The 27,359-nt window shown below is 49.7% G+C and overlaps 2 protein-coding genes across 2 annotated transcripts; both read left to right on the forward strand.

Annotated features, from left to right (window-relative positions):
• Window positions 1-594: 594 nt before the first annotated feature.
• On the forward strand, window positions 595-13,744 carry LOC133059998 (uncharacterized). The gene is made up of 7 exons (XM_061147774.1): window positions 595-665; window positions 7,502-7,746; window positions 9,805-9,908; window positions 10,091-10,263; window positions 10,381-10,491; window positions 13,126-13,261; window positions 13,508-13,744. The coding sequence occupies exons 1-7, from the start codon at window positions 595-597 to the stop codon at window positions 13,643-13,645; spliced, it is 978 nt and encodes a 325-aa protein (XP_061003757.1). The 3' UTR covers window positions 13,646-13,744.
• Window positions 13,745-17,786: 4,042 nt separating this feature from the next.
• FANCE (FA complementation group E) lies at window positions 17,787-26,933 on the forward strand. The gene is made up of 10 exons (XM_061146522.1): window positions 17,787-18,201; window positions 19,457-20,087; window positions 20,691-20,735; window positions 21,031-21,099; window positions 21,391-21,534; window positions 22,165-22,288; window positions 22,516-22,594; window positions 23,957-24,023; window positions 25,179-25,304; window positions 26,426-26,933. Exons 1-10 carry the CDS (start codon window positions 17,951-17,953, stop codon window positions 26,525-26,527), a joined length of 1,638 nt encoding a protein of 545 aa, XP_061002505.1. The 5' UTR covers window positions 17,787-17,950; the 3' UTR covers window positions 26,528-26,933.
• The last annotated feature ends 426 nt before the right edge of the window (window positions 26,934-27,359 follow it).

Here is a 27,359-nt window from a genome sequence, read left to right on the forward strand (position 1 = left end):
ACTTTCCCAACTTATCTCCTACATCGGGCATTGCAGTCCCGTGAAGAGAACGTGGGCTTTGGAGGACTAAGACAGGAACTGAGGGGTTCTTAGAGTTCGTGGTCCCCTTTCCCCTCACTCCCTACTGTCTGTGGGTCCAGCCCCTAGGTCTCCAGAATGCAAGCTAGGAATCCACCAGCCAGTTAAACTACCTCAAAGAGGTCTGATGGGCTGATTTGATATCGTCCAATCTGGAGCTTCCTCGTTAGAGTTTTAGGCAAGCCCCTCCTGGCCACCTCTCATTGTGGCCCTTGCTGAAACCTTCAAAGTCCTTAACCCATCCCCCAGTTTCCTCCAGAAGTCATCTAGGGATCCCCCAAGGCCTTCCTGCCCCGCTCCACCTATGTCCTGCAGCCTAAACAGGGCAGCTAGAGCCCCCAGCCCCCTAGCCTTCCAGTCATCCTGCTCTACACTCCTTCCCACCTCACGCAGGCCTGGGGCCATGGGGAGGGGTGGGCCGCGTTTCCCAGCCCCTCCTCCCATTGGTCCTGCCCAGAGAAGGCGGGATAAAGGAGCACCAGCCCTACCTGATTCTCATGAGGGGCTACAGCTGGGATGGACTCTGCCGGGCCCGACGGTGGTGGCCGAGGTGGGGGGAGCAGCCCCTACTCCCAGCGGCCACGCAGGTAAGGGTCTGGGTTTTGGGAGAACACAGGGGAAGTGGGGGAGATTTCTTTTGAGTTCCTTCTGGCCATTGAAAGCTCAGTCTTAAAGAATTGGGGTGCATCAAGTGGGAGATGGGGCTTCCTAGCCCCCTCCCCCATGCAGGAAGGGTCTCGAGATGACCTCTCACCCCCTCGTAGTCCAGAGGAGGAGACTGAGACCAGAGGGGATAAGACACACCAAGGCTGCCCAGCTCAATCAAAGCCAGCTCCGGGCCTGACCATTCAGAGCAGATTCCCCACTTGTCTTTTTTCTCTTTATACAGCAAAGGTTTTTCTGCCCAGCAGCACCATGCAGCTCTCTGTGGTGGGACCTGTGCTCCTGGTCACCTTTGTAGCCCCTGCATGCAGCCTAATGCCAGGTGTTCCCAAGCATTTGAATGGAAATACTTCAGGTTGAACATTACACCATTAGAGAGTCATTCCTTTGGGTATGCTAGCTCACTAGTCCTCCCATCAAACATTCAGACCTTAAAACACATTCATTTTCCCAACAGCTGGAAGAGCTCAGTTCCCTGAAGAGAACTGAAGTTTGGGTAAAGGAGGGACCATTCTCCCTAAAGAGGGATCACTGTAGACCTTAGGGTCTCCGTGTGAAGTGATTTCCCCAGGCTGGGAAGAAAGGTGATCTGATAGCAAGGGGAAGTCAAAAAAAGGAAGACGGACTTTTACTAAAGGAGATTTTCAGTTGTTTCTGGCCCTGCCCAAAACTCAGGAAGGAAGGTGGCATGCTAGACTAAGTCTGAGTTCTGAAGTTTTTATTTATTTATTGGCTTCACTGGGTCTTTGTTGCGGGGCGCGGGCTTCTCGTTGCAGTGGCTTCTCTTGATGCGGAGCACAGGCTCTAGGGCAAGGGTTCAGAAGTTGTGACGCATGGGCTTCGTTGCCCTGCGGTTTGTGGAATCCTCCCGGAGCAGAGACGGAACCTGTGTCCCCTGCATTGGCAGGCGGATTCTTAACCACTGGACCACCAGGGAGTCCCAAGGGCTCTCCAGTTTTAAGAATCCCGGCCAGGATGTGGCCGGCTGCGCCTCCCGCCACACCCAGCCCTGACCTCCTGGTCCCCCCTCTCCTCCGCACCCTCTGCTCCCGCTCAGCAGGTCAGTCCTGACTCCCCAGGCCCATTGCTTGGGGGTCCACTGCTCTGGCCTCCCGGCCACCCAGATGCTCCTGCTGCCTCCCCAGGCCTGGATTACTTGTGACCTCTGGCTGCTCTGTCCCTAGAAGTCGGCTTCAGAAACTTCCCCAAATCCAGCGGCCCTCACCCCTGCCAATTCAATCTTGGTTAACTAAATACTGTGCTGAGTGGCCACACCTGGCTTATAGCCTTAACTCTTGTTCTGAATCCCAGGCCAGTTACTTGACCTCTCTCAGCCTCAGATTTTGTAAACAAAAGAGGACTCCTGCCTTTTAAGGTTTGTTTTGAGGATTAAATGAACTAATCCGCCATTTCCTCCAAACCAAATGTATTTTATTGATATATCAAGGCTGTGTGAGTAGAAGACCTAAACAAATAGCAACAGAAACAAGTTTAAGCAACGCTGGGTGAAATCAAACAGATTTCCTTTGCAGGGCTTATCAGAGCCTTTAAGATGTTCATAGACAATAAGCAATATACGACATGACTCTAAGAAAATACAGGAGGAGGAGTTTCTCAATTCTATTTGATCACTAAGCCCCTAGCCTCTTTTGTTGTGGCTCATTTGATGGTCTAAGAGCCCCTCTGGACCTGCTGGGAGAGCTCTGTCACTGGACCTCTCAGCTTGTTACACAGCTAGTGTTGTGGCCTCTCCAGGCAGTCATGGAGGTCAGCCTCTTTGGTGGTCTTTAGGGAAAGCAAAGCTTTGGGGACCTGGGACAGGAGGCTTGCAAGCCCTTCCTTTGAGGGCCACCGGCTCCTCCCCTGGGAGATGAGAGGCTCCTCCTCTTGGGTCCCTCACCCTTTCCCCAGTGATTGTCATTTCCACCTCACTACTTAACCCAACCTCCATCCACCCTCCAGCCTCGCTAACCTGGCGGTCACCACTGACCTAGTCCATCCCCTACTCCAGCCTTTTCCTATTTACTCTCCAACTTGTAATTGGGAGTGGCAACATAGCAGGCCTGGCATCTTCTATAAACCTAAAAGAAATTTGAAAAAGCATGTTTCCCCTTCAGTCTCCAAGTTATCTAATGGTTTTCATCATAATGTAAATTGTTGCAAAGGTTAAATTTCTAATGTATTCGAAGTAGTCCCATTTTAAAAAAATATTTATTTATTTGGCTGCACTGGGTCTTAGTTGCGGCACACAGGATCTTGGTTGTAGCACTCGGGCTCAGTTGCTCTGCGGCGTGTGGTATATTAGTTCCCCAACCAGGGATCGACCCCGTGTCCCCTACAATGCAGGGCAGATTCCTAACCACTGGACCACCAGAGAAGTCCACTAAATAGTCCCATTTTAAAATAAAACAATTATTCTTTTTTCATTCCAAAAGAGTTTTAAGAGTTGTTTTTAGAGAAGCTGCATCACCAAGTCAAATGGTTTTTCACCATTTCTGAATCTTCTTTCTCCAAAGCTGGCACCTCAGGCAAGATTTTGAGGGATGTGTTCAAAGCTCTCAGCCCACAAGAACTTGCTTTTAATCTTCCTAGAGGAACTTGTCCATTTTTCCAAGCCAGGCAGTGATAACGAATAAAAGGCACCATGGGGTACTGGGCTGGGGCTGGCTGGGGCTCTGTGTAGAATTTCAACCTGAGCTATTTCAGGCTGCTTGCTTTAGGTCCTACTAATGAGCTTGCTGTGTGGGCAGCTGACGGGCAAGGGCAGGTGAGCAGTGTGGATCTGAATAAATATATTATTCTTTTCCTGTATCCAGTGGTGTCTAAATCCCAGAGAGTTAACATATAACGTCATCCATTTAAAAAATACATAAGCAGGCTCTTTACAGTTTTACATAATTCCTTTTTCTCCTTAAATGCCTATTGCACTTCCCCGCCAGAATTTTATAGTACTATTTTTATGTATTTGGCCTTGTGGGGGTTTGGATGTGGTGCACAGGCTCTTCGCTGTGACATGCAGGCTTCTCTAGCTGCAGATCACTGAGGTGTGTGGGATCTGAGTTCCCCAACCCAGGGTCGGAGTCGAAGCTTCGTCCCCTGCATAGCAAGGTGGATCCCTAACCACTGGATGACCAGGGAAGTCCCTAAGAAAATATTTTTTATTTTCAGAAACCTTTTACTGATCACAATGGTATTTGCTCCTGCAACAAAGATATTTATGAAACAGAAATATGATTTTTTTCTATATTTAGTTACTGGAAGTACTCAATATACCCCCCTTTTTTGGGGGGGAGGGGGTTGTGCCTCACGGCTTGCAGAATTTAAGTTCTCCCACCAGGGATTGAACCCCAGATCCCGGCAGTGAAAGTGCGTAGTCCTAAACACTGGACCACCAGGGAATTCCCTACACACTTTAACAGTTAATTACTAAATTAGAAAATTTTCTGTAGAAAATTTAATTGAAGTTGTTGCTTCCCCCTGTCAAAAAAGCTCATGAATCCATGGATAAACATTACTTATTGTTAGAATAAGACAGGATTCAACATCAATTTTTTTTTGTCATTCAATTTTTTAAAAATTTTATTAGGGCATAGATGATTTACAATGTTGTGCTATCAACATCGATTTCTATTTCTAATATTGAATGGAAACACTGAGAAATCTTGTTCACATAAATAAGCAAATAGAAATGAAAAGTGATTTGTTACAGTAGGGACACTCGATTCTTTGAATTTCTTCTGAATTAAATGCCAAAAATGATGTAGTGGTCTGAATTAAAATCAAAAGTTACTGTTTAATGATCTTACATGACCCTCCTTACCCTCAAAACAGCTTTTGTAAAAATAACAACAATAATAACTACAGCTATTACATTGTATGACAATAATCATTGTAGTAATGTTTATTACTACTAGCACCTCCTCAAAGACCCTCCCTGACCATCTTGTCTAAAGTGTGTCTCCACCCTGCCAGCCTTTTATTTCTGCCTGCATCCTTTCTACCCTCTGTACTTGTCTTGGTTATGTCTGCCCTTGTTACAAGGCCAGAACTGGGGGAGGCGGGGATGGTAAATTATGCAGGGTTGAGTCCTATCTTTATTTAAAGCTTTGCTATTTTGTTCATTGTGGATTTTTTATTTATTTTATTTCTGGCTGTTCTGGGTCTTCGTTGCTGCGCTGGCTTTTCTCTGGTTGTGCTGTATGGGCTTCTCACTGCAGTGGCTTCTTTTGTTGCAGAGAACGGGTTCTAGGATGTACGGGCTTCAGTATTTGTGGCTTTCCTGGGCTCCAGAGCACAGGCTCAGTAGTTGTGGCACACGGGCTTAGCTGTCCCACCGCATGTAGAATCTTCCTGGACCAGGGATCGGACCCATGTCTCCTGCATTGCAGGTGAATTCCTTACCACTGAGCCACCAGGGAAGCCCCATTGTGGATTTTTTTTTCTGCATTAATTTATATCTTTAAAAATCATACTAAAATATCATTTCCTTTACGACTGTTTGGGGCATCTGTTGAAAATTTTGTGTCCAAGGTGAGCGCCTCACTTGCCTCCCCCTGTTCGTGGCGCTGGTTTGTCGAGCCTCGGCTCCATCAATTCCGGGAGCGCCACAGGCGAGTTCCATGTCCAGGGGCTCCACACGTTGTCGTAAACGAAGGACCACGTGCCGGACAACCCGGTACCTTCACCAGCAATACTGGGTCGCCCGTCGTTTCCTCCCTCCCCCTGCCCCTCTGCCAGGGCACCTCTTGGATGTTCTCCGCGGAGTGGTGGGGGCCACTCTGTGGCAGAGCCCTGGCATTGGCTGGCAGTCTGTTTTCTCGCAGGACAAGAGTCCAGCCTCTGTCCCCACCCCTGCTGCCCTGCCCACTTCACAGGCGGGCTCCTTCCCGCTCCCAGCAAGGCAGCACCCAACAAGAGCCGAGGTCCCCGGAGCCCTGGCGCAGGCCTGAGCACACAGTAGATTCTCAGTAGGTGCTGGCCCAACTCCGCCTTCTCCTGCCCTCCCCACCTCACACCCTGACCCTCAAGTGTCCCTGTAGTAACTAAGACTATGATGTTGATGACGGAAGAGTGATAAGAATAGCTGATATTTAAAAAAAAAAAAAAAAAAAAGAATAGCTGATATTTATTGAGGGCTTGCTGTGTGCTAGGTATAATTGGCCGTGTGGGTTCTGACCCCAAGGATTAAAACAACCACAGATTGAAAATATTTGGGGAAAAAAAAATCCCGGGAAGTTCCAAAAAACAAAACTTGAATTTGCAGCCAATATTTACATAGTATTTACATTGTAATAGGTTTATAAGTGATCTAGAGATGACTTAAAAGTATATATGCAAATACTCTTCCATTTCATATAAGGAACTTGAGCATCCGTGGATTTTGATGAGTGTGGGGGTTCTGGAACCCACCTCCCATGGATACCAAGGGATAGCTATACTATACATACAATATCTCATTTGCATTTTGCATCATCCCGTGAAGTAGGTACTAGTAATTTATAAATGAAGAGACTGAGGCATGGGCAAGCTCACACAACCAAGAAGTAGTGGTAGTTCTTGGCAGAACCAGGCAGAACTAACTGGCTACGTCACTTGTGGGACCCAGCACAAAAAGAAAATCAAGGTCTCTTGTCCAAAAATTTAATAATTTCAAGGCAGCAACAGCAGAGCTTTGAAGCAGGTGTGGGGTCCCTGAGTGACCACATGGGTTCATGCCCGTAGAGCCGGCCCTGGTTCCAGAAGCTGAACCCAGAATTCTGACTCCAGAGCCCAGGAGACTCTGTGTCTGGAGAAAGTAACAATGATCACTGTGATTTACTAAGCACCTGCTGTGTACATTGTATGAAATCTCAAAAAACCCTCACAGTGACCCTGGGGTAACAGGAGGCATTGTTACTCTCATTAAAATATATTTGTTTATTTGCTCATTTTTGGTTGTGCTGAGTCTTAGTTGCAGCATATGGGATCTAGTTCCCTGGCCAGGGATCAAACCCAAGCCCCCTACACTGGGAACATGGAGTCTTACCCACTGGACCACCAGGGAAGTGCCCGCTACTCTTGTTTTTAAGGGTGAGGAAATCAAGCTTTAGGGAAGTTGAGTTACCACCCAGGGATCATTATCCAGCAGAGGCAGGATTTGAACACAGGACCAAGCCTGGAGCCTGAGCCCTCACGTCACATAACCTCTTTCAAGAAGGATCGCAAAGGCAGGGACTAAAATGGGGCTGGGCATGATCTCTTAGGAATGTTGACCAAGGGCCCTGTCACTGGAGGTCCAGCCGTTGCTTCCCTCAGGACCAGAAGGCATCCCGGGTCTGCAGATATTTCCGACGAGGCTTCTGCTTCCATGGAGATGGATGCAGGTAAGCCCCTCTTCTTTTCAATATTTATTTTTATTTAGTTAGTTGGCTGTGCTAGGTCTTAATTGTGGCACACAGGATATCTGATCTTCATTGGGTCATGCAGGCTGTTTAGTTGCAACACATAGGATCTATTCCCAACCAGGGATTGAACCTGGGGCCCCCTGCCCTGGGAGCGTGAAGTCTTAGCCACTGGACCACCAGGGAAGTTGCCTGCACCTCTTGTCCTCCAGTGGGGAGTGGGCTGGGGTACTCGGAAGGAACAGTCCCTTATGGACCGTGCATCTTCCCAGAGCCTGCTGTGTACCGTCTAAGCTCCAGGTTCTGGGCGGAGCTGGCTCTGAGCCCCGGCAGGGCTAGCCCTGTCTTCTCACGAGTCTCTTCCCCCACCCCCCCAACAGCTACCAGCACCTGCTGTCTCCCCGTCACCTCAGGTGGGGCCGCCGCCATTCGGAGCCCCACGTCACCCTGCCAGGGCCCCAGCTGGGGCTGACCCGCAGGGGCTCCGAGCCCTCCTACCTGCCCTCCGCGGCCGTCAGCTGGGGCCGCATAGGGGCCAACCCGGACATGGAGCTTGGCCCGGAGGGGCTGTCCAGCAAGTTTGAGGATGTTGGTGGCAGCTCCCGGAAGCCCCTGTCTCTATCACGTGAGTCATCGGGGGCCCTGCAGGTGGGCACAAGTGGGATCTGAGGCCAGGGTCCCTGCTCTGTCTCCAAGCAAGGCTGCTCTTTCCTTCCACCAGTCTTCATCCTCAAGCCTCCCAGCCAGAGGGAAAATTTCCTCCGGCTCTGTTGCTCTCTGTGTTCTAGAAGCAGAAACTATGGTGCCTGTGGAGTGAAGCCACCTAATTTCAAATGCTGGCTCCACCGCTTTGGAACTGTGTGACCTTGAACAAGCCCACTTAACCTTAACCTCCCTGGGCCTCGACAGCCTCATCCGCCAAAAGGCACCGATAATATTCCCGACCTCACAGGGCTATGACAAAGTCTTGCGAGTGATGTGCTTAGCCCAGCACCTGGCACAGAGTAAACGCTAAATGTTAAGGGTTACTTTTTAAATTATTGCTCTAATTCAGTGCTGTTCAACAGAGATATATAATTTTTTGAATCAGCTTTATTGAGATATAATTCACAAACCAAAAATTTCACCAATTTAAAGTGTACAACTTAATGTAGTACAGTATGTTCAGAGTTGTATAAATAGTACTGTTTTTCAAATTAACTTTTATTTGAGTCTATTGATTTATACTGTTGTGTTAGTTTCTTCTGTACAGCGAAGTGAATCAGTTACATATGTACGTATCTCCATGATTTTTTAGATTCTTTTCCCATATAGGTCATTTCAGAGTATTGAGTAGAGTTCCATATGCTATACAGTAGGATCTTGTTAGTAGCACTATTTAATTTTAGAAGATTTTCATTATCTCCAAGGAAATCCATTAGCAGTCACTCTCCATCCACAACCCTTCCTAGCCACTGGCAACCACTACTCTATTTTTGGTCTCTAAGGATTTACCTATTCTGGACATTTCATATAAATAGAATCATGCACATTCTATGGCTGTTCTGTGTCTGGTTTCTTTTATTTAGTATGTAATATTTTCTAGGTTCATCCAGGTTGTAGTATATATAAGTATTTCATCATTCCCCCCCCCCCCCCTTTTTTTTTCACGCAACAACACATTTAATCCTTACTATACCCTGTGTAATAAGAACTATTGTTTGGTCGTGTCTGGCTCTTCTGCGACCCTATGGACTGCAGCCTGGCAGGCTCCTCCGTCCATAGGATTTCCCAGACAAGGATACTGGAGTGGGTTGCCACTTCATTCCCTTTTATGGCTAAATAATACCCCATTGTATGGATATACACCACATTGTGTTTTATTCATTCACCAACTGATGGATACTTGGGTGGGTTTTGCTTTTTGGCTATTATAAATAATGTTGCTATGAACACTTATGTACAAATTTTTTTGCAGATGTATCTTTTCATTTCTCTTGGGTGTATACTGGATCATATGTTAACCCTATGTTTAATATTTTGAGGAACCACCAAACTGTTTTCCAAAGTGGTTGTACCATTACAATTCACATATGTAATTAAAATTTTTCTAGTAGCCTCATATTAAAAAAAGTAAAAAGCAATGGGTGAAATTAATTTTAATATTTTGACTCGATATATCAAAAATTACATATCTAATGTCATTTCTATATGTAATCAATATAAAATTATTAGTAAAACATTTTAGACTCTTTGGGGTATTAAGCTGCAACATCTCATGTGTATTTCACCCTTGCAACACATCTGAGTTCAGACTAGCTCCATTCCAAGTATTTGATAGCTACACATGGCAGGTCACACTCCATAGTGCTGAACTCCTTGAGACCCCATGGACTATAGCTGGCCAGGCTTCTCTGCCCACTGAATTCTCCAGGCAAGAATACTGGAGTGTCATTTCCTCCTTTAGAGTATCTTCCCCACCCAGGGATGGAACCAGGGTCTCTTGTGTTGCAGGCAGATTCTTTACCCTCTGAGCCACCAGGAAAGCCCAATGAATGGCACGGGTCCAGTTTTGTTAGAGACGGACTCGGAACTACTGGGCCAAAGAACTTCATGCACCCACAGGGCCTTGCGTACAGCCGACGCTCAGTAGATGCCACATGAATGAGGAAATGAATGAATGGATCCACTTTTTCCCCAACAGCTGCTGATGGTGATCACCGCTACTTCCTGAAGCCTTCACCTCAGTCAGATCCTGTCCGGGAGTTTCTGGCCCTGTTTCAGAGCTTTGGCCTTGAGGTGCAGCAGGTATGGAGGGGGATGGGGGGAGGACGCCATGCTGGGCCTCTGGGATGCCCAGACCTGCTGGAGGAGGGCCCTGTGGTCCTGGCGCTGTATTTGGGGTAGCAATGTGTATGTGTATGTGTGTGCGTCTGTGTGTTGGCAAGGCAGGGTCGGGGGATGTGCTCTGACCCTGCCTGTGGCTGCAGAGGGTGCGGGACAGTCAGGACATCGTGTGTGGCATCTGCATGGACAAGGTGTGGGACAAGCCGGAGGCCCAGGGGATCTTCGGCATCCTTCCCAACTGCAGCCACGCCCACTGCCTGGGCTGCCTGCGCGCTTGGCGGAAGAGCCGAGGGGACTTCCCACCCAGTGTCATTAAGTAAGGGTCTTGGAGAGCCCAGGTTGGAATGGGGGGAAGGCCCCATGGAGGGATGGGCTTGTGACTACTCCTCTTTCACCTTCCACTCTCCCCGCCCCCTCTCCGCCCACCTCACAGGGCCTGTCCCCAGTGCCGGGTCCATTCCAGCTACATCATCCCCTGCAGATTCTGGGTGAGCAAGGGGCCTGAGAAGGAGAAACTCATCAGGAACTTCAAAGCTCGGACCAGGTGAAATGCGGGGAGAATGTGATGCAGGTTAGGAAGGAAGGAAAGCAACCCCTGAGCCATTCCCACTCCCCTGGGGTTCCCAGCATGGAGTGTCCCCCGGTCCTGGGAAGGCAGAGTGTCAGAGATGGCAGGCAAGAGTGTGAGCTATTTCCACTGTTTCAGAAAGCCCAGTGAGTAACAAGAGTGACCGAGACAGTCAAGGTCAAGTTCCTCCTCTAGCCTGGCTCTGGATCCATGCAGGATCTCTCAGCACGATGAGAAACCCGGCTTGGCTTTTATTTCTAATTTTCTTTTTTTTTTCTTTTTTTTTTAAGCAGTAAAGTATGGAAATTCCCTGGCAGCCCAGTGGTTAGGACTCAGTTTTCACTGCTTGGGCTCGGGATTCTTTCCCCGGCAGGGGAACTAAGATCCCACAAGGCGTGCAGCATGGCCAAACCAAAAGAAGACATTTAAATCAGGAAAGTAAATTGATATGAATGCATATTGTTTGCTTAGATAATTTTTGAAAATATGGGGTCTCTGAAGACACTAAAATGCAGCCCTTGGAGACGGGGTAAAGTTGAATAGGTTTTCATCTCTTGGGGACGGTAGGCTTTTATCTAAAAGCTAGAATTAGTTACAATTCCAAGTTCTTAATTTTACCTTTCCAAAGGGTTTATTATACTTGACGTATGCAAAGTATATTTGGATAGAGAGTGGGATAAAAAGACCTAGTTTCTACCTGAATTTTGTCTGTGAACTCTAATAACTACCTCAACAAAGTTGCTGAGAACAAACCTAGGTGGAGTCTCACAGAGGGGGAGGTATTTGAGCTGGGGGTTGGAAGAGGAGGAGGGAGGAAGAGAAAATGGAAGCACTCAGGCAGAGGGGGGTCGAAGTGAGGAAATCCTGGTGGCTGGATGCCAGTTGGGAGTGTTCAGAAGTCACTGGGGCCAGAAGGGAGCACCCAGGCCCAGGTGTGACGGGAGACAGCATCATGGAGGGTTCATTACATACGACAGACATTGCAGGTCACAGACACTGTGAAGTGGGACTCTTACTGTCCTCACATTGCAGAAGAAACCGAGGAAAGGCCTATAGGGCTTAAGTGAGGAAGTGGGGCTTGAACCCCAGCATTCTGACTCCTAGTGTGGACTAGAAGGAATGGTGGGGAGGATTCTGATGTGAGAGAAGGAGGGAAACTGTAAGATGATGAACGCTTCCAGCACAGGCAGCCACAGGATGGTGTCACGTGAGACCAAGGGAGAGAGGCTAATGGAGAATGTGGTCAGATTGAGTCGGGGGCTTTTTATCTTTTGGTCATGCAGCAAGGCATATAGGATCTTATTTCCCCGGCCAGGGGTTGAACCCATCCCCCCTCCATTAGAAGTGCAGAGTCTTACCCACTGGACTGCCAGGGAAGTCCCGTGGCTGAGTCGGGGGCTTTTGATCACTGTCTGGATGGATGGGTTCCTAATGCTAGCTTTGGTCAAATGGTAAGAAGAGGAAGAGAGGCAGTGATTTAGAGGGACTCCCCAGTTCCCAGCTTGGTGGCCAAAGGGATCCTGCATTCATGCTGGGACTGCAGGAAGGAGGAAAGACTCAAATGCGCTGGTGCCAAGCAGAGAGTTGATGATGCAGGAAAAAGGCTACAAATAAAGCACTTTATCTTTTTCTCCCTCTCATCCATCTTTCTGTGCAAGAAAACGCTCTTCCTACTTAAGCAGATCACAAGTTGCCCTCAAACCCTTCCTGTATCTGACCTTCCACAGAGTGAAATTTGAAATCTCAGAAGTGAGAAACTTCTTAATCAAATTTCATTAGCTAGCAATTACCAAATCATAAGGAAATGGCAACTCACTCCAGTTTTCTTGCCTGGAAAACCCCATGGACAGAGGAGCCTGGCAGGCTACAGTCCACGGGGTCCCTAAGAGTCGGATACAACTGAGCAACTTCACTTTACTTTAAGACCACCCCTCAGAAGAGAGCATTGTTCTAGTTACAGAGACACACTGTAGGATTATCTGTTCTCCCTCCTTAGGTGGTTTTATTGAAACTTGGGTCAAAGAAGGAAAGGAGAGTCCCAGAGTCACTGCTGTCCCAAATAGACTCTGTGGGAATTAAGAGAAAGGTACCACTTAAGACACTTTACTGCCATCTGCTGGGAAATAATTGTCATTCACGTCTACACTTGACTATGATGCTAATTGTTTGTTGTTCAGAGGCTCTCTCCAGTCGCTAAGTCATATCTGATTCTTTGAGACCCCATGGACTGCAGCACACCAGCCTTCCCTGTCCTTCACCATCTCCTGTGCTTTGCTCAAGCTCATGTCCATTGAGTCGAGGATGCCATCCAACCATCTCACCCTCTGTTGCCTGCTTCTCCTCCTGCCCTCAATCTTTCCCAGCATCAGGGTCTTTTCCAATGAGTCGGCTCTTTGCATCAGGTGGCCAGAGTATTGGAGCTTCAGCTTCAGCATGAATCCTTCCAATGAATATTCAGAGTTGATTTCCTTTAGGATGAAGCCAGAGGTGCCAGCATGGATGTGGCATCTTTGTGCTGTGTACCACCCACCCAACCTTACATGTTGGCTCTCGTTCCTGGGGCAACTGGGCTTGAAGGTGATGATCTTCTCTCCTTCTGCCCTCTCATAGCCAGATTCACTGCCGGTTCTTCATGCGGGGGAATGGCCGCTGCCCTTTCAAATCTGACTGCATTTACCTGCACCAGCTCCCAGATGAGGCCCCGAGTTTTGATCCTCTCTGGCCTGAGAGTGTGCAGCTGGCCTCTGTGAGTGAGGTGGTAATAGCAGGGATTTGGAGGTTGGGAAGGCTGCTAGTTATGCTTTATAGTAAATGTCTGATAAATGTAAAACCTACATATGATATCTATGACATCGATGGTGCCTGTGTGGATGTGGTACTTTTGTGCTATGTACAACCTGCCCAACCTATGTGTCAGCCTTGATTCTCTGGTACCAGGCATGACTAGAACTGAAGCTGATGGGTTTTCACTTACTTCTTTTTCTACTCCCAGGTGGTGGGCACACCAGTGGTCCTAGGGGACACCAAGCCAGAAGAGGAAGTGTTCTTCATGGACTGTGCCCTGAGCATGGCCTTCTGGGGTTCAGAACTCCTCCTGGACCCCAATAGTTCTTATTACTGCCTGCAATAACCAGGGTCAACGTGTGGGGGATGGGGCTGAGGGGCAGGAGTTCCCAGGTGGTAGGTATTTCCCCTTTTGGGGCTTGGTAAGGGACGAAAGTAGCGAGCCCTCCACCCTCATGAACTGCATCAGTGACACAGCTGGGGAACGTAGGGAGGCGGTAGGGTTCTCAATGTCTTGGGAGGGACTTGGTTTTTAACTTTGCTCTTTTGTAAAAGGATTCTGAAGGAAACCATTAAAATGCACCTAAACCATCACTCCTGGTGTCTGAAGAGTCTGCTTATACCCCAGGCGTGCCCCCATCCCAGCCAAGGGGTTGCTTCTGTACTTAACCTGTTGCAGTATCACTTATGACTTGGCTTTTGGAAAACTTCACTTTATACCCATAAAAGAATGAGATAAGAAAGGGCAAATAACAACATAAGTACTAAAAAGAAGAGTGATGTCAGGGATCTCATGAAAAGATCTCAAGTGTTCCTTCAGGGATCTTGAACCACACTTTCAGAGAACACTTTTTAAGACCTTTTCTCCCTCATCTCCTTCCCATCGGCTAGAATGCAGACCTTGAAGGGCACGAGCTAGAGCGACTACAAAGTAAAGCTTGCTTTGTTTGTTGAGGGTGGGCAAGGCATTGAAGGCTGCTTAGCATTCTTGGCCCTGCCCACTGCTTATCAGGGCCTTCCCAACTCCTTGCCCCCAACATCATTAGAAGACCAAAAACACCTCCTATGAAGTTAGAACTGACAGCCTGAGACAGAGGTTCCTGGAAGAAATTTCTTTCCTACTATTTTGGCCTTTGCAAAGCAGGCACTAAGAAATCCTCCTTACTCCTTTCCAGTGTTGCTGTTCAGTCGCTTCAGCCCTGTCCAGCTCTTTGTGATCCCACACATTGTAGCTCTCCAGGCTCTTCTGTCTATAGGATTTCCCAGGCATGAATACTGGAGTGGGTTGCCATTTCCTCCTCTAGTGGATGTTCCCAGACTCTTGACAGGTGTATTCTTTACCACTGAGTCACCTGGGAAGTCCAGTCCTATCCAATAGCTCCCTTGAAATCATTTTGGAAAAAATTATAAAACTGACTCTAATGGAAATCAGAGCTAGCTCAAAATATGCCTATGGCTTCCTATACTACTCAGAGTAAAAGACAAATTTCCCTCTGGGACCTCAGGGCCTCACAAAATCTGGTCTGGTTATCTTTCCAATCTCATCTATTTTTCTCCAGCAGGTGCACTCAGCTCCAGCCAGGCTTCTGCTCAAAGCCTAACCATAACCTTCTTCGCAAAATGGTCTCCTCATAGACCTCTACATGGCTTACTTCTTTATCTCCTTTAGGTTCATCTTGCCTGATCACCTATTTAAAACTACCTCACTTGGCCTCTGTTCCCGCCTATCACAAACAGTCATTTTATTGTTTACCTGTTGTCTGTTTCAACAAGGGCAAGGAGCTTTATTTTGTTCCCTGTATCCTAAGCCCTAGGTGATCAGTAAAAGGCTTATTGATTGAATGGATGTATTCATGGCAGCAGAAGCTCAGAAGACAGAAATATAAGCTGGTACCCAAAGGAGGCTTTATGGGGGTCCCGTGGGGCTCTTCTCCCCTCTGCCTTTATTTCCATTCTCTGCTATGATCCCTCCCTTCGCAGGAAGACTTGCCTCCTCCAGATTTCCCTAACCTGAAACACTGGGAAGTGGAGGCTCTCTTGGTCCTTTATAAACAACCACAGCAAGGCCACTTCTTGATCTCTGAGAGGAAGATTACAGTAGCAAGGCTTTTCGCTATATAGATAACATTAGATTTTACTGCAATTCCCATTTTCTGGTGTACTGATACATCAAATATTTCCGGAGAGAGCTGAAACTCAAATGATGGCAGCTGATGGCCTGGGGAAGAGGTGATGTTACGGTGTTTTATGATCAAATCCTATGCCAAAGCCCATGATCTACAAGCAACATGGGCGTCAGTTCAGTTCAGTTCAGTCGCTCAGTTGTGTCCAACTTTTTGCAACCCCATGAACTGCAGCAGGCCACGCCTCCCTGTCCATCACCAACTCCCGGAATCTACCCAAACTCATGTCCATCGAGTCAATGATGCCATTCAACCATCTCATCCTCTGTCGTCCCCTTCTCCTCCTGCCCTCAATCTTTCCCAGCATCAGGGTCTTTTCCAATGAGTCAGCTCTTCACATCAGGTGGCCAAAGTATTGGAGTTTCAGCTTCAACATCAGTCCTTCCAATGAACACCCAGGACTGATCTCCCTTAGGATGGACTGGTTGGATCTCCTTGCAGTCCAAGGGACTCTGAAGAGTCTTCTCCAACACCACAGTTCAAAAGCATCAATTCCTCAGCGCTCAGATTTGTTTATAGTCCAACTCTCACATCCATACATGACCACTGGAAAAACCATAGCCATGACTAGACAGACCTTTGTTGGCAAAGTAATGTCTCTGCTTTTTAATATGCTGTCTAGGTTGATCATAACTTTCCTTCCAAGGAGTAAGCGTCTTTTAATTTCATGGCTGCAATCACCATCTGCAGTGATTTTGGAGCCCAGAAAAAGTCAGCCACTGTTGCCCCATCTATTTGCCATAAAGTGATGGGACCGGATGCCATGATCTTAGTTTTCTGAATGGAACTTTAAGCCAACTTTTACACTCTCCTCTTTCACTTTCATCAAGAGGCTCTTTAGTTCTTCTTCACTTTCTGCCATAAGAGTGGTGTCATCTGCATATCTGAGGTTATTGATATTTCTCCCGGCAATCTTGATTCCAGCTTGTGCTTCCTCCAGCCCAGCGTTTCTCATGATGTACTCTGCATGTAAGTTAAATAAGCAGGGTGACAATATACAGCCTTGATGTACTCCTTTTCCTATTTGGAACCAGTCTGTTGTTCCATGTCCAGTTCTAACTGTTGCTTCCTGACTTGCATACAGGTTTCTCAAGAGGCAGGTCAGGTGGTCTGGTATGCCCATCTCTTTCAGAATTTTCCACAGTTTATTGTGATTCACACAGTTAAAGGCTTTGGCGTAGTCAATAAAGCACAAGTAGATGTTTTTCTGGAACTCTCTTGCTTTTTCGATGATCCAGCGGATGTTGGCAATTTGATCTCTGGTTTCTCTGCCTTTTCTAAAGCCAGCTTGAACATCTGGAAGTTCACGGCTCATGTATTGCTGAAGCCTGGCTTGGAGAATTTTAAGCATTACTTTACTAGCGTGTGAGATGAGTGCAATTCTGCGGTAGTTTGAGCATTCTTTGGCATTGCTTTTCTTTGGGATTGGGATGAAAACTGACCTTTTCCAGTCCTGTGGCCACTGCTGAGTTTTCCATATTTGCTGGCATATTGAGTGCAGCACTTTCACAGCATCATCTTTCAGGATTTGAAATAGCTCAGCTGGAATTCCATCACCTCCATTAGCTTTGTTCGTAGTGATGCTTCCTAAGATCCACTTGACTTCACATTCCACGATGTATGGCTCTAAGTGAGTGATCACACCATCGTGGTTATCTGGGTCGTGAAGATCTTTTTTGTATAGTTCTTCTGTGTATTCTTGCTACCTCTTCTTAATATCTTCTGCTTCTGTTAGGTCCCTAACATTTCTGTCCTTTATCCAGCCCATCTTTGCATGAAATGTTCCCTTGGTATCTCTAATTTTCTTGAAGAGATCTCTAGTCTTTCCCATTCTATTGTTTTCCTCTTTTTCTCTGCATTGATCGCTGAGGAAGGCTTTCTTATCTCTCCTTGCTATTCTTTTAAGTTACGGCGTTTTATGATCAAATCCTATGCCAAAGCCCATGATCTACAAGCAACATGGGCGTCGGTTTAAATTAAATAAGGCTTGAATCCAGAAGTATTGAATACAACCAACAGGCACCGTGATATCCATTCTGTACCTCCGCCCTCATCGCTTACCTGAAGGAATGTAAGGACCCGCTTCTCCATCAAGCCCTGTCCCACCCAATCTCTTGCATGACCCCGCCCACAAGCCTATTTCTTTGTAGCCCCGCCCCAACTCTGGCCCCGCCCCGTCAGCAGACCGGCAGTGGGCCTTCGCAGATTTCCCCCTGCTCGGTTCCTGCTTCCGGCCCGGCGCATCCCGGCCCCGCCCCTTCCGGCTTTCCCTCGCGCCCCGCCCCTAGCCGCACCTCCCGCTTCCTTCCTTTGCTTACCGCTGGAGTCCCGCGCGCTGGCCGGGCGTCCGCCAGCGCTGAGCATGGAACTTGGCTGGAGCGGCGCTGTCCTCAGCCTCCCTCTCCCCAGGCCCCGGAGCTGAGGCCCGAAGCCGGAGCGCGGAGCGGCGCGACTCCCCGATCCCGGCCATGGAGGCCTTGGAGGCTGAGCCCGCTCGGGCCGAGGACGCAGAGCCGGCGGCGCCCTGGGCTCGGCTGGAGGCCCCCGGCCGCCTCCTGCTGCAGGCGCTGCAGGCCGGGCCCGACGGGGCGCGGCGTGGTCTGGGGGTGCTGCGGACACTGAGCGGCCGCGGCGGGGAGCCCTTTGCCTGGGGCGGCGTCCTCGAGGCGCTGTGCCGGGAGGAGCCCGTCGTGGAGGGCCCGGACTGTCGCCTGGAGCTGTAAGTTCCTCTGCGATCCTCCAGCCCTGTCGGTGCCCTCAGCCTCTTGGGTCGTGTGAAGCAGGAGCTGGCGCTACCGGCTGCTCTAGATGTGTTTTTAACCCCCCCCCCCCCCCCCCACACACACACAAATAAATAAAAGGTTTCTTTCCTGCCTCACATATTCCAAGTGTCTTTGTGTGTGATGACAAATAGCAGTCACGTACTGAGAGGTGCAAAAGCGTGAAGGGTGGTGACCCTGTGAGTTGCAGGGACTGCCGAGGGGAGCACAGGGCTGCAGACTAAGCATTACTCAGCGTTCTGGATTATCATTTGTACATAAAATTTCAGAGAGTACTTTTTGTTTGTTTGTTTACATAAAACAGGCATGGATCTATTACAGGGTTCAGTTCAGTTCAGTCACAGTGGGTCAGACTCTGCGACCCCATGGACTGCAGCATGCCAGGCCTCCCTGTCCATCACCAACTCCCAGAGTTTACTCAGACTCATGTCCATTGATTTGGTGATGCCATCCAACCCTCTCATTCTCTGTCCTCCCCTTCTCCCGCCTTCAATCTTTCCCAACATCAGGGTCTTTTCAAGTGAGTCAATTCTTCGCATCAGCTGGCCAAAGTATTGGAGTTTCAGCTTCAGCGTCAGTCCTTCCAATGAATGTTCAGGACTGATTTCCTTTAGGATTGACTGGTTAGATCTACTTGCAGTCCAGGGAACTCTCAAGAGTCTTTCCAACACCACAGTTCAAAAGCATCAATTCTTCCGCCCTCAGCTTTCTTTATAGTCCAGCTTTCACATAACTTTGACTAGATGGACTTTTGTTGGCATAGTAATGTCTGTGTTTTTTAATATGCTGTCTAGGTTGGTCACAGCTTTTCTTCCAAGGATCAAGCATCTTAATTTTATGGCTGTAAATCACCATCTGCAGTGATTTTGGAGCCCAAGAAAATAAAGTCTGTCACTGTTTCCATTTTTTCCCCATCTATTTGCCATGAAGTGATGGATTACAGGGTAGGTTCCAATTTTTGAGCTGAAATAGGAGATGTCAAAGAGCAGGGCCTAGTGTAGTGTAGAATATATGCTCACTTGTTGAGTGATTTCCATGTTGTCTCCACTTCCATCCACACTGACTCTCAGGTGCTGCCTTCCAGCGCTCCCCACCCACTTCTGTCCAGTGCCATCTAGCCTCTAACTCTATCCAGCCTGCCCTGGGTTCCTTTCAGCGAGATGCTCCTAACCGTGCCCTCCCTCTGCCACCCAGGAAACCACTGCTGCTGCGATTGCCCCCGTTATGCCGGAGAAACCTGATGTCCCTGCTCATGGCTGTTTGGCCATCGCTGCCCGAAAGCAGGCTCCTCCCTGTGCTGCAGCTTGCAAGGCAGGATTCAAGCCCTGACCCTGATCCCTGGCTCCGGGCCCTTGGAGAATTTCTGCGAAGGGATCTGAGTGCTGGCGTCTCCACTGATGGTGCGTCCCTACTGTCCAAAAGGTGCCAGAGACAGCTCCAAGGCATGTGTAGGCGGCTGGGCCAAGGGGGCAGGAAGTTGAAGTTGCCCCCGGTTCCAGATGCTGAAGGGGAAGGAGGGCAGGAGGAGGACAAGGACTCCCAGCATCCTGGGAAACGCAGGAAGGAGCCAGAGGAAGAGCCTGTCAGTCCTGAGGGGGAGAGGGCCTCCAAAAGGCTCCGGTGTTTGGAAAAGGAAGAAGAGGAAGAAGAAGATCATGAGGAGAAGAGACCTGAACATGAATCTTCAGAATCCCTGGCTGATGGAGGAGATGCATCATCCATTACAAACCAGCCTATCATGGGACCTGAGCCCAGTGAGGCTGGTCAGAGTCTAAAGGAAGCTAAGGGCCTACCTGAGGGTTTGGAGTTGCCCAAAGTTATCCAGGTACTAGGGTGAGGCGGCTGCTTTGGAGTGATCTTTTGGGGTGGAGGGTTTATACAGGGCAGAAGCTGGTTGGGACACTGTCCCCTTCGGAATGACTGTAGTCTGTGGAGCAAGGGGAAGGAGGTGGGGTTGAAGGAATGTAGTTTCTGCTCCATAAGCTTCTGAGAAGAGGGTAGGGAAGGGAGGGACTGGAGGTGGGACCCCTTCATCTAATGATCAGTATTGTGAGGTCAGGGGTGCCGGGGAAGAGGAAAGGCTCTGGATCTACCCCTGCCGCCCCATCTTATGGGAAATGGGGGGATCATCCCAGCATCTAGCTTGACCTCCCAGCCCAGGGCCTGGTCTAGCCCCATCAGGATGGATGCAAAGAAGTCAAGTCTATTCAGTTGGATTTACAGGGGCCCTTGTCTAGTTTGAGTTCTGAAGCACTTTGTAAAGTTTAGCCTTCAAGTTCTGGCTCTCTTGAGTCATCTTTGCCCACTAGCTCCCACTGACCCGGGGCCTTCTAGCAGAGGGGGCTGGGACCTGGCTGGGGCCGTGGCCATGACTGGGGGCCGTTCTGCACGGGTTGGGGCTTGGCAGTGACCGGGCTCTCCTCCGCAGGACCAGGTTCCCAGGCTGCAGCAGCTGCTCAAGACCCTCGGGAAGGTGACTTGCCCTACCCTACTCCCCACAGCCCTTCTTCCACCACTTCCTGGACCCCAGTGGTGCCCAGGGAAGCCCCAGTGCAGCGAGGCACAGCTGTTCGGTGGGGGTGGCGGGTGGGAAGTGAAGGTCTAGTCATCTGTGTGAAGGCTTTTCTTGGCCCACATATGTTGTTCTAACCCCTGGCAAGTAGTTCTTCTCCTCCAGTAGCACCTTCTGGGGTCCTCACCCACCCACTCTGCCAATTGACTTGTCACTGAGGGCTCTGCCAGCCCTAACATGGCATTCACCCTCTCAGGGGTTGGAAGGACTGGAGGGCACCCCACCAGTTGAGCTGCAGCTTCTCCAAGAGTGCAGTCCTGGCCAGGTGAGTCCAGAAAGCCTGCCTGGCCCCCAGGACACGCTCCCTGTCTCCATTTAAATTTCTGTTCCCCTGCCTCATGTGGGAATTTGGGGAGGGGGTTTGGTTGGGTTTTTTGTTCTCTCAGGGGCAGGGGTCACCTGCAGTGGTTTCTTTTATCCCTTGGTTCCCATAGGGCGGCTCGCCTGTCTCACCTTACCCTGGGGTGTCCTGGCCCCGCCCATTCTGCCTGGTTGGCTTGAGACAGTCCAGCCAAGACATGCTGAGTGTCCTGGGACCCTCCCCCGTCCTTGGCAGGTGGACCTACTGTGTGCCCAGCTGCAGCTCCCGCAGCTCCTGGACACAGGTCTCCTCCAGCTCTGCACCTGGCTGCTGGCCCTGTCACCAGACCTCAGCCTGGGCAATGCCACTGTGCTGACCAGGAGCCTCTTCCTTGGACGGGTAGGTTCTCTGGGATGCACATGAAGGGTCTGGGACTGGGGGGGCGGCGGGGAGAGAGTCTAAGCCCTCAGCAGGATGCCAGAGGGGGTTCCCAGCCTTGCACATATCTGGCTTGTCCCAAGTCCTGGGGGCAAGGGAAGGGCATAGACCCCTAGGCCATCTACCTACGGGGCATCTGACTCATCCCTCTTGGCCCCCAGATCCTTACAGAAGCTGAAGGGATATGGGAGCTGGGGAAGGGAGCTATTTGTCCTTTTCAGTGGGTGGATCCGTGTGGGTCCTGGATAAAAGAACTTTTTTGTCACTGTAATGTATGTGTTTGTGTTTAGTTGCTCAGTCGTGTCTGACTCTTTGTGATTCCATGGACTGTAGCCCGCCAGGCTCCTCTGTCCATGGGATTTTCCAGGCAAGAGTACTGGAGTGGGTTGCCACTTCCTTCCCCGGGGGATCTTCCTGACCCAGGGATAGAATCTGCAGCTCCTCCTGCCACACCTCCTGCATTGCAGGCAGATTCTTTAACTGCTGAGCCACTGGGGAAGCCCGGTGTAATGTATAAGCTTCTGAAATGTGTCTGATAAACATTTGTTGGAGGGAAGAAGCAATTAATAGTTTCCTCCCCGTTGGCTGTAGATTCTCTCCCTGACTTCCTCAGCCTCCCGCCTGCTCACGACTGCCCTGACCTCCTTCTGCACCAAGTATCCCTACGCTGTCTGCAGAGCCCTCCTTGGCCCTGTGCTCCAAGCCCCAGGAATAGGTAATTTTAGGACAGGCCCCACGCCCGGTAGCTCTGCCCTCTCTCTTCCCAGCACCCTTCACCTCCCCTGGGTGGTCCTGGCAGAACCTTGGGTATTCAAGGAGTAAAGATACCAGTTGCTTCCCTGACGCTGCCACCTGTAATGACCCGGGCATTTTGTTCCCTGCCAGCCCCCTCCTCTCCTGCCACTTCCCCCAGACTTCTCTTATCTGCTGTCGCCCACCCAGGTCCAGCTCAAACAGAGTTACTGTGTTGCCTTACAAAGGACAAGGCCCTGGCGCCAGATGTGCAGGTTCTAATGCTGGGGTAAGTGACAGGCGCCCCTGCTGGCCCCACCCACGCCTCCTCCCCCTGGCCAAGCCTGCTCTTGGCATTCTGGAATTGGAGCTGGCTGGGCACCAGGCCCTGTGCCCAAAAGTGCCTGAAATACAGGCAGTGGCACAGCCGATGCCCGCTCTCGCTGGCCTGAGCCTGGCTTTGTGCCTGACCACTGTGGGTCCTTGTGAGTTGCCACACCATGTCCCTTCCCAGCCCAGGGGTCCAGACTTCTGTGCCAGGCACCCCAGGGAATGTGGAGAAGAGGCTGGTGCTGCTCTTCTTGAGTTCTTAGCATAGTTGGAACATGACATCATGGTTCAGAACACTGGCTCTGGAGTCAGACGGACATGGGTGAAAACCTCAACCTTGCCTTTCGTTTTTTTTAATCTTTCAACTTTGCCTTTAAATGTGCAAGTTTAATCAGGTTGTTCTATCTCTCTGAGCCTCTGCTTCCACACATTAACTGTGTAGGATTTTTCTAGATATTAAGTGTGATGATGCACATGAAGGCCTCAGCACAGTATTTGGCACCTAGTAAGTGCTCAAATACTGTTATAAAATTGATGTTAAATTTGGGCATCAAATTGGGGAGTTAAGTACAGACATGTAGAAATAATGAGTAGGTGAGACCCCATTGGACACCAACATGAAATATAAAATGCTAAGTATCACATGAGAAGGAGACAGTCTCCAAAAACTACTAGCCACCTGTTACCGAGGACTTTCTCTGTGCTTTCAATTCATTACTTCAGTCTTCGTGCAGTCCTGTGCAGCTGTCACCTTAGAGATGGAAAAACTGAAGCTCAGAGAGGCCGCGGGACGTGGCCAAAGGTCACACAGCTACAGCAAGTGCAAAAGCCTGGCCTCAGACCCGAGTCTGTGCACCCAGGAAGGCACAGTGTTTCCATGTGACATCCTGCCTTTCCCAACAAGCTGAGGACAAGAGGCACAGCTGGAGCGGACCTCACCGGGGGCTGGGCTCTGCAGGGAGGGCTCGCCTTCTCTCAGAAGACTCACATGTGTCATCTCACCCATCATCGTCATCCTCCTCTTCCCTGGCTCACCCTCGCCTTTTTGCTCAGGATGCACTCTCGACTCTCGGTCATTTTTCAGGGAACCATTGTACCTCTCGGCCAAAGCCACCACTGTCAACTCCCAGGGGTCTGGGGCCATGGCCTCCCCGGCACTGCAGCAGCGGCTCCTACCTGGCTGCCAGCATCAGGGGCCCTGACTACTTCCTCTGCGGCTGGGGGTCTTAGCTGTCCCTGGGGCCTGGCCTTGGGGTAGGAGCGGTGGATCCCCAGGTTTGGTGGGAGGCTGAGCTTTCCTCCCTGGGGCCTGTGCTTGCAGATGGATCTCGGAGCTGCCCTGGAAGGAGGAGACTTTCTTGGTGCTGCAGTCACTCCTGGAGCGGCAGGTGAGCGGGCTGCCTTGGGATGGACTAAGAAGCGCTGCTGTGATGCGGGAGGGAGGGGGGTTCCTGGGCTTCTGACCACTTCAGTGATGGAGGGGCAAGCAGGATGGCAGCCCTCCAGCAGGGCGCCTGTGACATTGGGAGGAGGGTCTTGGGGCTTGAAAGGCCAGGAGCAGAGAGCTGACTGCACGGTGAATCCCAGCTGTGCCTCTTGCTGGCTCTGTGGCCTGGAGGAGCAACTTGTTGATGTGTGCGTATAAATTTAATTTATTTTTGAATAGGTAATAGATTCATATGTTCACACTTTTGAACTATATCCTTACAAGGATATAGTGAAAAAATTCCACCCAGCCACCCAGATTCCCCTCCCCAGGGCTAATTGGTGTTACTGGTTGCAGTGGAACCCTCCCAGAGATGCTGTATATATACAAGGACACAAGTTGAAATTTACTCTTCCCCTGCTTTTTACATAGCTTGTAACACACCAAGCTCTAAGCTGTAACACAAAGTGCCCTGTACTTTGCTTTTTTCATCTAATAGGATATTTTGGCAGTTTTTCCATATATCGGTACATAAGAGTCTGCCTCATTTGTTTATAATGCAAGTAGTTAGCCTCTTTATGCCTCAGTTTCCTCATCGGCAAAAGGGGAGTGATGATGGCACCTACCATGTACAACTGGGGTGAGATTTAAGTGGTATAACTGGGGTAGCATGTCTGGAATGGTACCTAATGCCTAATAAGTGTTTATTAAGTTATGATTATGAAGAACTGTTGTTATTACGCTGGCAGGACTCCCTTGGGACCACTTATTCCTTTTATCTTCAACCACTAAGCCAGGCTAAAAATCCTCGGTCTCCCCTTGCTCCTAATCTGAGCCTATGCAGCAGTGACCACCGCTTTTCTGAGCCCTGTGTGCCAGGCTTTATCTACATAATAACATTAAATCATTTTCAAAGTCCTCAGAGTTCAGTATTATGAGCCCCATTTTACAGATGTGGAAGCTGAGGCTCAGTCTAGTTGAGTGACATGAGGCTCAGTCTAGTTGAGTGACCTGAGGCTCAGTTTGGTTGACAGTCACCTGCTTAAGAAGTGGTAGAGTTGGGGAATTGAATCCAGGGCCCTTTCTTGTGCTATTGCCCATCTCCTAATGTGTGCAGGTGGAGATGCCCCCTGAGAAGTTCAGTGTGTTGATGGAGAAACTCTGTAAAGAGGGGCCAGCGGCCACCACATCCATGGCCTATGCCAAGCTCCTGCTGACAGTGATGACCAAGTATCAGGCCAACGTGAGTACTGGTAGGGCCACAAGTGTGGGGCTTCCCTGGTGGCTCAGTCAGTAAAGAATCTGCCTGCAGTGAGGGAGACCTGGGTTTGATCCCTGGGTTGGGAAGATCCCCTGGAGGAGGGCATGGCAACCCACTCCAGTATTCTTGCCCGGAGAATCCCATGGACAGAGGAGCCTGGCAGGTTGCAGTCCATGTAGGTGCAGAGTCAGATACAACTGAGCGACTAAGCACACACAAGGGCAGCTTCTGCTGCTCTGATCCTGCCACGAGGGTGTTTGATGTTCGCCAGGGAGAAAACCCTGTATATTAGCCAGGGAAACCACAAGTTCAAATCCAAGAATAGGCGAGTGAGACTGCTTAGGAGTTCATTCATCCAGCCAACACTGCTGTAGGCCAGATGCTTTCTGGGGCATTAGGAATCAACAATCACAATATCACAGTTTCTGTCCTGGACTTGACCTCTTCACCAGCACCTACTGGGCTAGTGAGAGGGGAGAGAAATGATTAACAGATCATTGTATTATCTGGTAGCAGACAGGTGAAGGTATGTACAGGGCATCTGATGGCAGAGGAAAAGGGGGCAACTAAACCTTGTTTGTCGTGGGAATTGGTACAGACTTTCTGACTCTTAAAGGATGGGTGGTAGTTAAAGTCCAAGGTGGAGGAAAGGGCATTCCAGGCAAATAAACTGTGTAAGCACTGAATGTCCGAGGGGACCTGCAGGTAGGTCATTGTAGTTGAGGCCTAAAAACCCGAGAGTGGATGGTCATGGGGGATAAGGTTAGAGAGCTAAAATTCTGAGCTGATACTTGTAGCCCCTGCTATGTTCCAGACATCCTTCTAAGCCCTTTACATATGTTAACTTGCTAGTTTATTCCTGTGAGAAGATACTATTATTGGCTCTATTTTATAGATGAGGAAACTGAGACACAGTAACTTGCCCAAGGTCACATTCCCTGATCATGGTAGCATCTAATGGAAGTTAGATTTCTCAGGGAGTCATCTTCAATTGTCCCTGGGTCCTGGATTTCTCTCTTCTAACTAAACAGAGCCCAGGGGCAGGGTAGGGGAGAGGAGGGATCAGTTGCTGGAGTCCTGACGTGATTCTTCCTTCTCTCCAGATCACCGAGCCCCAGAAGCTGGGCCTGGCCGCAGCTGTGGAGCTCAACACCACTTTCCTGAGAAAGTCCCTGCAGGCTGCCCTGCGACATCTGACCCCTTGACTGTCCACCAAAGGACCACCTTCCCGAAGCTCCCTCACCAGCTTCCTGAAGGACACTTCTGCCCTCAGCTCCTCACCCTGCCCCCTGCCTGGGGGTCCAGGCTGAACCTGGCCATCCCAGGGATCAACTGCCTCCCTGCTCCAGGCTGCAGAGGGGCTGGCAGGAAGGGTCTAAGGGGCTAGATGATCTGCATTACCAAGGGCTCCTGACCCTGGGCTCCCTCCTTGTCACTTATGGGGACAGACACTGTAAGATAGGCCTCAGCAGGATCATAGCAGACCCTGAGTGGACAATTCCAGGAGCCCCGGGGACATGTGCTCAGCCCAGATCTCTTGTGCTCAAGTGTATATGTGATGATCCTCTGTATTCTTGTTTCTGACTTGAATATCAATGGTAATTCATTAAAAAAAAAAAAAAAAAAAGAGGTTCAATAATGTCTTATTAGGAGCAGTGCCTGACTTCCTACTAACTCTGGGTATTTGTTGAGAACCAGTCCACACCACCCCCCACCCCCTGCCCCACCATGCTCAGTGACAGGGGGCATCTTTCTCCCTGTGGGGCCGGTGGTAGAGTTCTGAGGTTCATGCACGTTCTGTGGGCCAGACCATGTGTGATACCTACCACCCACCTGAGCCCTGTCAGAGCGGTCTGTGGAGTAGGTTGAGACTGGGCATGCCTCACTGCAGGAGAGGGGCTTGAGGGCGGGAGTGACTTAGCGTGGAGTTGGGGAAGGCTTTGGGGCAGATGATGGCCTTTGGGGAGGGATCTGAAGGGCTCCTGGGGTTACGGTGAGCAGAGAAGACGAGGCCTGCTGGACAGAAGAGGCAGGAAG

The sequence above is a fragment of the Dama dama genome, chromosome 7, assembly GCF_033118175.1.
Source record: "Dama dama isolate Ldn47 chromosome 7, ASM3311817v1, whole genome shotgun sequence".
NCBI classification, from domain to species: Eukaryota; Metazoa; Chordata; class Mammalia; order Artiodactyla; family Cervidae; genus Dama; species Dama dama.